Source organism: Pinus tabuliformis, chromosome 1_2 (genome assembly GCF_031772625.1).
Source record: "Pinus tabuliformis cultivar Carrire ecotype Pingquan chromosome 1_2, CPIR1, whole genome shotgun sequence".
Lineage (NCBI taxonomy): Eukaryota > Viridiplantae > Streptophyta > Pinopsida > Pinales > Pinaceae > Pinus > Pinus tabuliformis.
Genome location: NC_142298.1, coordinates 669942467 through 669956808, shown reverse-complemented (window position 1 = coordinate 669956808; position 14342 = coordinate 669942467). Strand labels below are relative to the sequence as shown.

The 14342-nt window shown below is 37.1% G+C and overlaps 1 protein-coding gene across 1 annotated transcript; it reads right to left on the bottom strand.

Moving 5' to 3' along the window:
* Positions 1–11957: 11957 nt before the first annotated feature.
* Positions 11958–12919, bottom strand: LOC149207473 (uncharacterized). The gene is made up of 2 exons (XM_089398052.1): positions 12566–12919; positions 11958–12365 (listed from the first exon to the last, which is right to left on the bottom strand). Exons 1-2 carry the CDS (start codon positions 12917–12919, stop codon positions 11958–11960), a joined length of 762 nt encoding a protein of 253 aa, XP_089254178.1.
* Between the last annotated feature and the right edge of the window lie 1423 nt (positions 12920–14342).

The following is a 14342-nucleotide window of genomic DNA, read 5'->3' as shown; positions in this document are numbered from 1 at the left end:
CTTCTCAATTTTTTATTAGAAGATGAGTCTTAAGAAACAATGGAGAAATTTCACAAAGGGGATTGTGGTGGACACTTGTATTGGAAAACCACAGTGAACAAGATCTTAAGAGTTGGCCTTTATTGGCCTAGTTTTTTTGTTGATGTTTATAAAAAGGTGGCCAACTGTCAGGAATGCCAGATGTTTGAAGGAGGAAATAAGTTTCTCCCACTGCCCCTAAAGCCTATAACAATTGAGTCACCATTTCAAGAATGGGGACACAATTTTATTGGTGAAATTCATCCCACTTCCTCTTGACAACACAACTGGATATTGATAGAAACTAACTATTTTACCGAGTGGATTGAGTTAGTCCTAACCAAACAAGCTATGAATATGGTAATCATCCATTTTTTGGAAGGTAACGTTTTGACTCATTTTGGTTTTCCACAAAAGATTATCACAAATAATGTCGCTACTTTCAAATCTAAAAAGATGACAGAGTTCTGTCACAAATACAACATTGTTTTAGGACACTCTACAGCATGTTACCCTTAGGGTAATGGCTTGGTAGAATCCTTGAATAAAAGTTTGGTAAATATTATCAAGAAAATGTTGCAAGAAAATAAGAAGAGTTGGCATAAAAATTTGGTACATGCGTTGTGGGTAGACTGTGTGAGTACTAAGAAGTCGATAGGCATGTCTCTGTTTCAACTAGTCTATGGAACATATGCACTCTTCCCTTCCTCATTGGGAGTCCTAGTTATGAATCTGTTGTAGGAGGTTGAAGTAGAGTCAAATGATATGCAATGAAGGATTGGCCAAATGATTCAAGTTTAGCAGTCCATAGAAGAGGTGTTTAAAAATACACAGCTGATACAAGACATAATAAAAGGAATTTATGATAAAAGAACGAAGGTAACTAATTTTCAAATTGGAGATCTGGTATTAGAGTGGGATTCCTGAAATGAAGATAAGGGAAAACACGAAAATTTCAAAAATTTATGGAAAGGACCTTCTAAGATTGATGGATTCAGGGGAAAAAAATGCTTATCTACTTGAGGATTTATCTGATCAACCAGTCGGAGCAGGGCTTGTAAATGGTAGGTTGCTGAAGCATTTTCTCACATAATTTCACTGCTGCAATATCATGTCATTGTCTATGCCATTTTACTTTTGAATATGCAAGTGTGGGTAGTAGGAGTTGGGATTTGAAGCCCGAGGTGAAGGCCATGAGGTCCTAGCTTTCGGATGCCATAAATAAGGCAGTTTGTCATATAGGAGTCTGTCAATTATGTTGTCTTTTTCAGTCAACCTGGTCACTAATTTTTTCAGATTATTAGTCTTTCTTTCAGTTTTTCTCATTACTTCCGTTGCCCAATGGATAGGCTTCTAGTTTGTGGTGCCGTTCTTGGTACCTCATAGGGAGGCTTCCATCCCTAATGGAGCAAATGTTAGAGTCTATTAGTTCATTATTATTTTAAGGTCTTCAAAAATTCATAGTTTTGTTGTCATACAAATGGTCAAAACTCACAAACTTTTTCACTATTATGAGTTTGACTAACCACTGCCTGGGAATTCATTATGAAAGTGGTTTTCATTTGGTCATCAAAGTCTTAATCTTTAATGGGAAGGGGTGTTTGAGTCTGAGAGTTTCATTATGATTTTTGAGTCATAATTTTGGGGGTTTGTTAAAGTCGTTCAACTGAACAATGGGTTTACAATAAAAAAGAATGATGACAAAGAAAATATGGTTACAAACATTACAGTTTTCTCCTTCATCATACATTATTTATTCCCCTCATCCTATATTCCCTCTTTCTCCCTATTCTCTATTTGTTCCCTTAATCATACATATCTTTTTCCCTTACCCCCTCATTCTTTTGAATTATCACCTATTTCAAAACATTCATCCCATCCCATATTCCTATTTAGGCCTAAATCCCTTAACCTTAGGCCTAAATTCCTTTACCAAAACATCATTTCATGTGATGATTGAAATACACTGAATACACCATATAGGAGCTTAGCCATCATACCCACATCATGCTCGTAGATCCTATCACGCTCTCAAAAATTTCATATGATTTCTTTTCAGGTGGAGTGTTAATTAAACAATAGGTTTAATTATGTCATCACATAATTTGAATCATTTTCAAATCACCCAAGAGAACCGCCATTTTGATTGTTTCTTCTCACAGGTGAATGAATTGGTTCGTCATGCAGGAGTTTTAAAGAATTGGGCATCCATTGAAGGTAGATAGCAGAGAGTTTCAAAGTTTGTTTTGCATTGTTGCTACACAATCATTGCGTAAAGCGTTCTTAAAGATACCAGAGTTCGTGCAGTTCAGTCTCAATATAGTGGGAGGTAGGAATTAGTTCACATTTTGTAAATTTCTTGCCAAACACTATGATTAAGCGTAGTCAAGGTTTTTTCTATTCTCTTTGAAAAATTTTGCTACGCATACCCTATCTGTCAACCACGTGCAATTATTTTTTAATTCAAATTCGTGTCTTGCTGGGAGTCACGAAATTATGGGTGGTTGAGGGTAAATTGTGAGGTGCAAATAAAGTGTATGTCTGCTCCTTCTTGATAGTTGAAATCTATTTTGCCACCACTGTTGCATATACCTATCTTGCTAAGTATGCGTTGTCACACTCTTTGAGTTTTTCACTCTCTGTCTTATACACATAGCCTTTCATAAAGTCTGAGTCGAGGCTGCCAAGTGTTAGGGTTAATGGCTCCCAATACCAGCAAGAAGGGAGGGGATATAGTGCACATTGAACCCAACAACTTAAACCTCATAAATTCCTCCCCAGCCATTAGAGTTTCTTTCAAGAATGTTGGTTGCATTCCATTCTGCCAGAAAGTCTAGAAGGTGGGTCACAATACCAGGTTGGAAAGCCTTTTTGCCTTGAACCTCCATGACAACAAGGTCAAGTTAGGGAATCTGGAGATCATTGTTATAGAAAAATTCATTGTAGATGCTACTAGTCTTCCCACAGCAGGGGAAAAATGGTTCAAAGGAGATGAACTTGATATATCAGCCTTCAAACAGTTTGTGAAACCAAAGTTCAGTGATAAGTTTGCTACAACCTTTCCTACCATCTACCTTCAGGACCATTACAGTGAATTATTAAAGGTTATTCAGAGGTATTTCATGTGTAAGGGTAGATTCAACAGGGTATACCGGTATCATTTGAGACTTCTATGAAAATTCACTCACAAGAAACCTATGAACCTACCCTATTTCTTATTTAAAAGCTTGGAAAGAATGGCAACTAAAGTTCAGATGCAGAAAAATAATCATATGTCCACTGTATTCCATTTCTCCCTTATAAAGATTTTGGTTAAGTTTGTTATTGATAGGAGAAAGATTTGCTGGTTTGATTTATTTTCTAATATTGGTTTTCTTCCACAGACAAAATCTTCATCAACACAGAATTGTGAGGAGGGATAAGTTCATGAAATGCAAGAGAAGAAGGTCCCTCACACAATCAAAAATGTCGAGACGGTTGAAGAGAAAGATGAGAAACCCAACAAAAGGTTCAAAGGTAGACTTGGCAAACAAGGTGAGAAGCAGGTTTCAAAGGGAAAAGAGAAGATTCAAGAAACCAAGGTTCAGGTGGCATCACTGCAGACCACCAAGTTTCAGGTCAAAGTAGAAGAGACAGTTAAGAGTGATGAGTTTGTAATGAGACCTAGGACTAAGTCAAGCACAAAGAATAATGTGGAGGGGACAAACCCTCAAGTAGTTGTTGAAATTTCTGAGGATAGAAAGGAAGAAAAACAAGAAAACAACAAAGAAGAGGAAGTGAAGCAAGATGATCCAATCCAGTTTGAGCAAGGAGAAGACACAATGCATTATGAACAAGACACCATACAATATGAGGAAGAAGACCCTAAAGTGGTCAAGATGAAAGAAGCCCTTTCCAAATATCAAATGAAGATAGCATTGCAGAAGAAGAAAAATAGGGACCTGAAAGAAGCAACCTAATTAACAGATGAAAAGGCAGAGTCACCTCCTAAAATTGTTGCTAAGAGGAAAGGAAAACATGTCTCATTTGCTGAACAGGCCAAGGAGATTGCAGTGGAATCTAGTGGACCCTCAACAAGAGCATCCAAATCAAAACTCAGCTATGTACAACAGTTGAAAAAGGTGGCTCAAGCACCTAGCAAGCCACATTTTTATCAATGGAAAGAATATCAAAGATGCCTAGAAGAGCTGGAGGAAATTCAAGAATAGGTCAAGAGGTTTAGGCAAGCAAATCAAAGCTACAAGAGATCTGTGTAGCATATTCTTGAGAATTGTGACAAAGAAGTTCATGAGGCATCCAAGGCCCTTGACAGAGGTAAGAATTTTGTAAAATGGTCCATTCCAATGAGGAGACAATGTAAAAACCTCTATGTCAGGAATCTAGTACTGAATGCAAAACTAAGGAGCATGAAAAAGAGTTTGGACAAAGCTTGGGAATTGGTTAGAAAGTATAAGGAGGCAGCCAAAGCACCTTCACCTGGAAGAGTGCCAAGGCTAGTATCTAAATCTATGACTAAATAAAAACCTACCTTCCCACTATCTACTGAGCAAATTGATCTCACACCTCAAGCTACAAAGACCAAAGCTTCCACCAGCAAGACCTCTAGCAAAAGGAAGAGGAGGTAAAGGGTCTTTGGTTGAAGTTTGAAATTTTGTTTATTTTTCAAATTTCAAGTTGCAGATGTTGTTTTGGTTGGTGTAGTTGTGTGCTACTGATGCTCGGAGTGGCTTATATTAATATGATATTGTTTTGGCAAGACTAGGAGGGTACTTAAGAAATAATTTTGGAAAAGGCACTGTGTAGGTGCTACACATCATTGCATAGGTGTTGCACAAGCCATGCTTATACATTTGCACATATGCTGGGAGAAATTCAATTGGAAGAATTTGAAGATGGGAAAGTGGAGCAGGTGTGGCATCCAACTCACATATTCAGAAGCCAATGACATGTCAGTTTTGAAAGCAAAAAAGTCACTGCGCAGTCGATGCTCAGGCAACACCAGTTTCCATTATTTTTTATGCTTTATTGGATTCGTGAAGACATGGATTTCGAAGATAGACTTGTTTATTTTAGAGTTTTAGTTTTTATTATTTTAGATAAAGCTATGAAGTTTTATGGATTTTGTTTTTTCATTATAAGAGGAAAATGACTCATAACAACAAAAAAGCTTTCCTCTTTTTATTTTTGATTCTATCCTTTGTTGGATCAATGATACAACAAACTTAGACACTTATGATATTGTATGTATGGTCTATTTAATATGGTTAATGCATATGAAGAAGGTTGTTGTTGGTTCAACATTATTGTGGACTGGTATTAGAGATTATGTGATTGTGATCAATTTTCATGAATGGAATGCTTATGAATTGAGGGTTTATCAATTATTGTCTACAAGGATACTTATGGTATGACACTTTGGAGTTGTTTTCATATATTTATCAGTTATTCAGTCATTTCTTCTCTACAGTTTCTTGTTTTATGGGTATAGTGATTTCAATTGTGTTGGAATTCAATTTAATCTTCTCTAAAGCAATTGTGTCTGTATTTCAGTTGCAAATGGAATATTACATACCCATGCATGTTGTTACTTCTATTCAATTTCTTTATTATGTATAAGCAAAAATTTTATGAGCAAGGAAAGAATCTGTGTCTTTTTTTTTCTCCTATATACTACAACTCATTTCTCTTGTCCAAAGTTTTATGCTTGACAAGCCTTTTTGGATGAAATTTGTTTTTACTTGCATAAGTAAAGTGGGTAGCAAGTCAAATTGATCACATGTTGCCATCATCTTCAACCATTCATACTTCAACCAACCATTTCAAATTCCCTTTTCATATCTGGTCTCTCATCCCAAAGAGGTTTGTGGTTACCTCTGAGCTTTCTCCTTTCAGTCTGGAGAAAACTACAGAGTGTTATCCATATCTATACATGATTCAGATAGTTTATTAGTAGTTCCATTCCATTCTCGGTAGATATGAGTACATGAGAAATAAGTGAAAAATCCCATGATCCTCCACAAGTCCTCCAGAATGGGAATTAGAAATATATTTTTGAATGCTTAGGTTTTGTTTACCCAATTGATGAATGCCATTGAGTAACCATATGCTTTAATTTAAGTGCACCCTTTTTATATTGCGAATGACAGAATGAATTTGCAAGGCAACAATTCCGTTTGATTGTTTGTTCCTTGGTCAAAACCCATTTTGGCATGAAGATAATTGTTGTATGATAAGTGAAGGACAAAACCCCCACCACTCCTAGTGCCATAATATATAGAATCCCCATCGAAATACGCCCAAGGCTGTGAATAACCCATTGATTCAATTGTTATACATCTGTGAGGGATGATGCATTTTTCCTGGGGTAAATGGGAAAGGATTGCGAGAGCTTTTGTAAATATGTGCTCGAGGGCAGAAGATTGTTCTTGGGAGATAACCTTGTTTCTTGCCAGCCAAAACCCCTAACAAAAAATTATAGGAAGGACTCTCTATTCACTTGTGGTTAGGTCAAAGTGTCAGTTCCTCCATGCTAACTCTAGAGAATACCTTCCCAAATTCTATTATGATTCAAAAAATAGCTACATGCATCCCTGTTGGTTTTAATTGGGCTGGCCCAGGTTCAATCTACACTGTGCACCAAAAAAACCCTTAATCATTGGTCCTTTCAGTAACAACCTACAAGCATATCACAATCTCACTCGAAGTGACTATTGGAGGATGCAAAACTAGGTTTATGGAGCATTGAGGGATGATGTGATGTTGTATGATTATGTTATTTTATTCTTAACATTCATAAACTAATTCACCGCTTTCATTTAATCACATAAAAATATCATATAAACCCATATTCATCATTGTGTCGTAATAAAGTGCAACTGCAATAAACTGCTATGCTACAAAAGATAATAAGCAAATACACATGAAGACACAAGTTTTATTGTGGTTCATCCCAATGTGGGACTACGTCCACAAGTATTATTGCTTATAATAATGAATCTCATACAACAAAAAATTCTTAACCTGCGCACTAAGTTGCAGGCCATCTACCCACTCAATTGTAGACTCAATCCTCTGCACACTCAACTGCAAAACCTTTCCTTCACCACAAACTACAGATCACAATAATTCGACCATAAAAATAGATCTGGACCATAAATATGAGTCTTTGTCTTATTATTGATCCCTATATATACTATTACATCGAGGGATATATCAACAAAATACCATGGACTCCCCTAATACAAGATACTATGGTCCAAAAGCCATTTGTCCTTTACAATATTACTTGATTTTTACAAAAAGGAGGGGCTTCGACCCGCCTTGAAGCCCATATACTGCGCGGAATTTTAACTATGTGGTCCACTTTAGTACTCTGTTGTGTGATCCACTTCGCACTCTGCTACATTCTTCATTTATCACTCTGTTCCATAAAATGCGGAGTCTTCACCAAAATCTAAGCCAAGTTGGGCTACACCCAATAGGCCCCCAACACTAAAATGTGACTCGTACCAAGTCACTCAGCTGCTTTGCCTTTGATTTTTGTTATGATGTTGTTGTAGGCCTGGTTGAACTATTGCAGAGTCTCAAGTAGTTACCTAGTTTTCCTCACTGTGCAATTCCTCCAGAAGTGCCTCTCTCACATGTTCTGCAACTTTCTGCACCAACATTGTCTCCCTTTGTCGAAGCTATTGAAGCTTCTCATCTACTACCTGTGACAGCTTGAGAGCCTCATATTGCCAAGGTTTAGTCCTTTCTGTCAAAATCTATTCTTCTTTCTTAATCTCCTCAATTTCATTCTGGAAGGCCTTTGACTCATTGATCTTCGCGAGCTTCTGTGAGATTGGTAAGGTCTTTGAAGATGCCCAAATCTCTTCCAACTGCTGCTTCTTCTATTGCATTTCCTCCTACAGTTTTTGTACATTTGGATCTTCATACAGTGAATTCCAAATTTGTAGACTTTCATCCAAGAGTTTTCCACATTCTGTCACTGCTACAGAGATGCTGGCCATTATAGTCTTTAGGTCAGTCTCCCTCTAATCTCATACTTCTTTTGGTGTAGTTGGTTGTAGCTCACTGATCTACATTTCATACTTAAATTGCACATCTGTAATCTTCTACTTGTATCCTTTCATTGCAAGGTCGAGCTTCATGACCTTGTCCTCCACTGGTTCTTCTTCATGGACATCTAGGTCTCGAACCTCTTTACATGTGGCTTTGACCACCTCCTTGATCTTCTATTTTTGTTGTGCTACTTGATACCTTTATTGTATCACTTGCTCGAGCTTTTGCCAAAGTGTAACTCACTCTTTTTCTACTTGAATATTTAGCTGTGAAGCGTTTTGTTCGCAAAACTTCAACTGTTCAATTATCTCCATGTCCAACTTGTGTAGTGTTGGCAATGGTACCACTGCGATGTTCCTATTGACATGCTTCCAATTCTTAACCTACAGTTGTAGTTCGATGGAATCAAATTGTGCAACTCCTGCAGGTATCTATGCTAACCTCGCTACAAGTGTAGGCTCTATCTACCTTTATACTCCAACCCTTTCCTTTATCTGTGTTGGTTTTCTGACCATCTATGCCAGTTTATTTAATTCTGCAATCAGCTCAGCGATACTAGTCAAAAGGACACTGTAGCGATCTTCTACTCTGTTCCAAGATTCAATTGTTGCCTCCTGAATCCTGTCTCCAATCTTCTCTAGGTCGCCATCAACAAGGACCATTGGTGTGATATCCTTCGTCTTATCTACCTTCTGCTTTTTCTTGATCTTTGTGGCAGCTTCACCATGTTCTTTCCTCTTTTTTGTTACAATTTGTTCTATTTCCATCTTGTAAGACTCCTTTGTTTTCTTATCTCCTTCAGGAGGATCCTGGAGATCCTCATCATGTTGCTCCTCTTCCTTGATTCATGTTCATCCTAATCCTTTCCCTTATCTTTTCCACTTTCTTCACTGTGTGTGAAGTGTCCTCCTCCTCTTCTGTCACACTGTCTCCTGCTACTACCTCTACCTCCAGTAGAATCATCTATTCTACGGGCCACTATTATGCTTGTTCTAAGAGATCATCCTATATAACCAAATATGGAATGGGTTTCCATTTCTTTCTTGTATCCCTACAAGGATGTATATATACTCTGTGAAAATCAACATTGAACTTCACAACAACACTATATTGTTCGTATAGGCTTGACAACAGGTGAGGGTGTTGTTTCACTAACATATGAAAATCCATATGATAAAATATGAAGGACATCCTGTTCTCCATTTCTCGTGAAGGTTGTGCGGTAAACCATAGTGAGGCATACTACCCGGCTTCACAAACATCTGATGCTACTAGGGGGAATTGTGAATCCTCCGACTCTCTCCATGCTAACATTGCAATAATAAAAAATAACCACACATAATGGAATGTGGTACCTTTCTCCTGGACTTCATGGAAATCATCAAGAAATTCCTTGCATAGGTATTCAACCCAGTTATACTGGACCCCATTGACACACTACGTGGCTAATGAAACCACCAATTCAGGAACTCTATTCACCCGACATTTTCTCATGATCTTCCCAACCAATATTTGTGCTGCAAAGCGAACTACCTGGTCACTGATTGAATTTATGTTGTAGCCTATTTTTCCTTTTTCTAGCTCAAATTTCTTCTTCATGTTGTCCACTATGGCACAGTCCTGATACTTTCCAACAATTTTTTTTGCAGTTTTCTGCCCTTGTTATGGTAGTCTCGTGATCCTCCATATCAACATTGGGTCTATAAGGATCTTATTTCCCATTCATAAGCCCCCGTCGTGCACCAGTACGAGAAACTAATGCACACACATCGTGTTGCCCAGACTTCTACTGAAGTGCAACAAATTTAACATATTCAATAAACCCGACTACGCCAACCCATTTTCCCACTACTGTGGTTCTAACCTTGTCACTGCATTGTCTGGGTGGTGCACCTATTTCAAATACTGGTTTGGTGCGAATTGAGGGTACTTCTTGTCGTTAAATTCATAATTCGTGAACATCAAATATGGTATTTTTCCAAGTAATTCCCCAATAAATGGTACTTTCTCTGGTAGTAGCGGTGTGAAGTTGCCTAACTTTGCATCCTTCGAGTCTTTGATTGGTTTGGTATTCAGTTTCCTTGGTGGAATTTATGGTGGTAGAGACAATGGAAATTCTTCACCGTCTATTTCCATCTGCACCTCCTCCACTTATTCTTCTTTGTCTTTGAATTTATTAGGTTTTTTTAAGCATTGACAGGTTTATTATCATTTTTCTTCTTGGTTCTTTCTTCTTTGGTCGGTTTGTTCCTCGACAATCTCTACTATTTTTTTGTTGATGCTACTGCAGTTGATGTTGTTGCGGGTGATGCTACTATGAGCATCTTAGGTGATGTTGTGGGCGTACCAACGGTTGCTGCAACGAATTTTTCCATGGCTCCTTCTAAGCCTCTCTCATTGAATATACACACAAATTATTCAGTTGACAGGATGTTCATGTGAAAAATCGCTAAAATTTCTTTGCACTATCAATACTCAAGGTCTCAATTCTACAAAGTTCCAAATCCGGGCAGGAGGTAGCCTTTTATAATAAGTTTGAAATTCGAACCCCATCATTAGATCGAATTTTTTCCAGATTGCATTCAATTTGTGTTCATTAATTGCATATCTATCCTTAGATCCTACCAATCTATCATCATAAATGAAACTTTATCGTATTTTTTCCTTTTAACGGTCATATTTATGTTTTCTAGAAAACTTTGAAACATCCATATTGTAGTGAATATCTCTTCTTATGTCATGGCTCCTACGAATTCCAACATACTTGAGACTGTTAGCGAAGAAACTTCCTACGTTGAAGCTCTTTCTACAACATAGCTTATAGTCCAGTGCTGAATTTCAACTCTAGGTGGCGCTAAGAATTTTCTCATTTCTTCCTTAGAGTGAAGTTGTAGGGGCAGGGTTGCCCCTTGACAACTTCATCCTACTGCCATTTACTCTTCCCTGAATCAATTCTCCATTTAACTTTTCTAATTGAATTGTGCCTCCATCAGTAACATGCTTGATAATGTAGGGGCCTAACCAATGCATCTTGAATTTTCCTAGAAATGTAACAAACTTACTGTCATAGAGGAGAACAAGATCTTCTACCTGAAACTTCTTCTTCTTAATATGTTTAGCATGCCAACACTTTTCTCTTGCTGATGGAAACCTACTATAAATCTGTCTTCTTCCAAAGAAATCAACTACACCATTCTTTGTTCCATTATATCAGGGTCTGCCATATCTATAAAAGTTGTAATCCTTAGGATAGGGATAATGTATTCCATGTGCATCACAGCTTCTTTCCCATAAACTAACCTGAATGGTGCCTGACTTGTCAAATTCTTGCATGTAGTCCTATAAGCCCATAATACTGCTAGAATTCTAAGGTCCCAATCATCTCTGTTCACATTGCATACTTTAGTTAGTGCATTCTCCAAAATCTTATTAAATACTTCGACTATTCCATTGGTCCAAGGGTGATAAGGGGTACTCTTCTGATGATAGACTTGGAATTCCTCAGTCAACTCTTCAATAATTTTATTTAGGAAGTGTGAACCTTGGTCACTCATCAAAATATTTGGACATCCAAATATTGACAATATGTATTAAAAAATAAACTTCGCAACAGTCTCTACACTGCAATCCTTTGTTGGTTGTGTTTCAACCCACCTTGTCAAATAATCAGTTGCAGTAATTATGTACCTCGCACCAGTCCTCTTTCCAGGTGGGTTGATAGGTCAAACAAAATCAATAGCCCATTTATCAAAATCTTGCAATGTAACTTGTGGTACCAGTGGCATCTCATCTCTTCTTGAAGGATTCCCTATTATTTGACATACATCACATGCTCAAAAATACTCTTTTACATCTTTGTGTAGTGTAGGCCACCACAATCATGCTCTCAAAATATTTTGTGCAGTGGATTTCCCTTCATAATATCCACCAGCTGCACCTTCATGAGCCTCTATTAGAATCGTATGTCTTTCATGTTCAGGAACATATCCGCACAATATCTCATCTGGTCCCATCTTATATAAGTGTCCTGCTATTAATGAAAAATCAGCTTCCTTAACCACTAATTCTTTCTTCTGTTGCGTAGTATATTCTGAAGGAGTCTTTCTTGTGTTCAAAAACTGAATAATATCTGCAAAATGGTAATCTAGAACTCTGATTCCAAATAATTGTGCATCAGGGAGATTATCTTCTATATTGGTTGGTTCTTCACTTGTTTCCAATCTTGAAAAATGGTCAGGTTCTGCATGTAATCTGCCTAGTTTAACAATGATTTCAAAGTCATATTCCTAGAATAATAATAACCATTTGCAAATTTTTCCTCCTAAGACAGGCATATTAACCAAATACTTAAGTGAAAAATGATCAGTAAACATTTTAAAGTGTGACCCCAACAAATAATTTCTAAACTTCTACAAAGAATACACCAAAGCCAATGCTTCCATTTTTGTAGTTGTGTAATTCTTTTCTGCCTTGGACAACTTTTTACTTGCAAAGGTATAAGATGATCAATTTCTCCTTCACCAGGTTGTGCTAGTACCACTACCAAAGCTATACAAGAGGTATCCACATGGACATGGAATTCCTTATTCCAATCATGGAACACTAATATAGGTGCATCTACCATATTTTCTTTCAATATGTTGAGGCTCTTTTTATATTCTTCATCCCACTGAAAAGTTACTTTCTTCTTCAATAGTTTCTCCATAGGCACAGTAACCTGAGCATAACCCTTGATAAACTTTCTGTAATACCCTATATGTCCCAATGTAGTGTGAATCTGTCTTACTGTCTTAGGTGGAGGAAAGTTCACAATGATAACAATCTTAGCAGGGTCCACCATTAATCCTTGCTTACAAACGATGTGTCCCAACAATATGCCAAAAGGTACACAAAATATGCACTTCTTTAGGTTCAAAGAGATCTGATAATGTCTACATGTGTCAAGGATAAGTCTTAAACTTCCAACATTTTTTCTTAACAATCCAAATATTGTCTAGTCATCAAAGTATACCTCCAAAAACTTGTGGATATATTCTTTAAAAGCTATGACCACCACCCTAGAAAATATAGCAGGGGCATTTTTCAATCCAAAAGGCATCACTGTATAGTGATATGAGCCCCATTCTATAGCAAACGTGGTCTTATGCCAACCTTCAAGTGAAATTTTAATCTGATGATATCCTGAAAATCCATTTGTATAATGAGTAAGCTTCATGACCTCCTACATTGTCTAACACTTCATCTGTGAAAGGGGTAGGGAAGGGATCATGTAAGCATGCATCATTCAACTTTCTCAAATCAACATAGATCTTGATTTCTCCTTGATTTTTCTTTTCTTGCACCACCATAGGACTCACACATTCTAATTCTTCTATTGGTTCAATAATTCCTACTGCTATCATCTTATCAAGCTCTACCCTCGCTTTCCCCTTATATTTTGGATTCAATCTATATGGTCTTTGTTTGACTGGCTTCACGTCAGGCTTAAGGGGAATCTTAATAACTCCTACATATCCTATTATACCCTTCATATCTAAAAACTTAGTGGGAAACAATTCCTGATATTCATGAAGAAATTCTGTAACTTTTTTTACTATCTCCTCATCCTAATAATCTCCTATAGTTGCAAAATTTGGTTCCTTCTCTGATCGTATGTTCACCTTCTGTGCCTTTAATGGCTTCGTTATGTCTGGTATCTCTAGCTCAGGTCCATTTACTTTGTGGTATCCTTCTGATTCTGCTATGTTGATGTTTTGAGGATCTTCTTCTTCTATAGTAAGGTTATAGTATTCTAGTGCATTTTCTATATATGCAGCCCAATCAATTTTATTTTCTTTTATGTTTCTGTTCTCTTGATCTGGAAATTCTCACTCCTTCGATTCTAGCCAATATTGAATCCTCTTCTTCAATGGATGCCACATAAACATGTCCCTCAAACATATCCAGGTCCCAACAATGGAACCATTTGTTGGTTTTGATTTGGCTGACCTAGGTTCGGTATATACTACACACCAACATAACCCTTAATCACTAGCCTTTTCGGCAACGACCTGAAATCATATTGTAGTCTGACCCGAAGTGACTATGGGAGGATGCATAACCAGGTTTCTGCAGCCTTGAGGGATGAAGCAATGTGGTATTATTATGTTCTTTTATTATTAACATTCATAAATTACTTCTTTTCATTCATTTAATCACATAAACATATCATATAAAACCATAATCATCATTGCGCTGTAATAAAATGAAATTGTAAAAAACTG

What these genes read in the sequence shown, in the direction of transcription:
- LOC149207473 (XM_089398052.1), bottom strand. Translation starts at nt 12,919, where the DNA reads ATGGTGGACCCTGCTAAGATTGTTATCATTGTGAACTTTCCTCCACCT. An exon ending in ATCATCTTATACCTTTGCAA is followed by an intron (nt 12,366 to 12,565) that starts GTAAAAAGTTGT and finishes TTATTATTCTAG; the next exon opens with GAATATGACTTTGAAATCAT.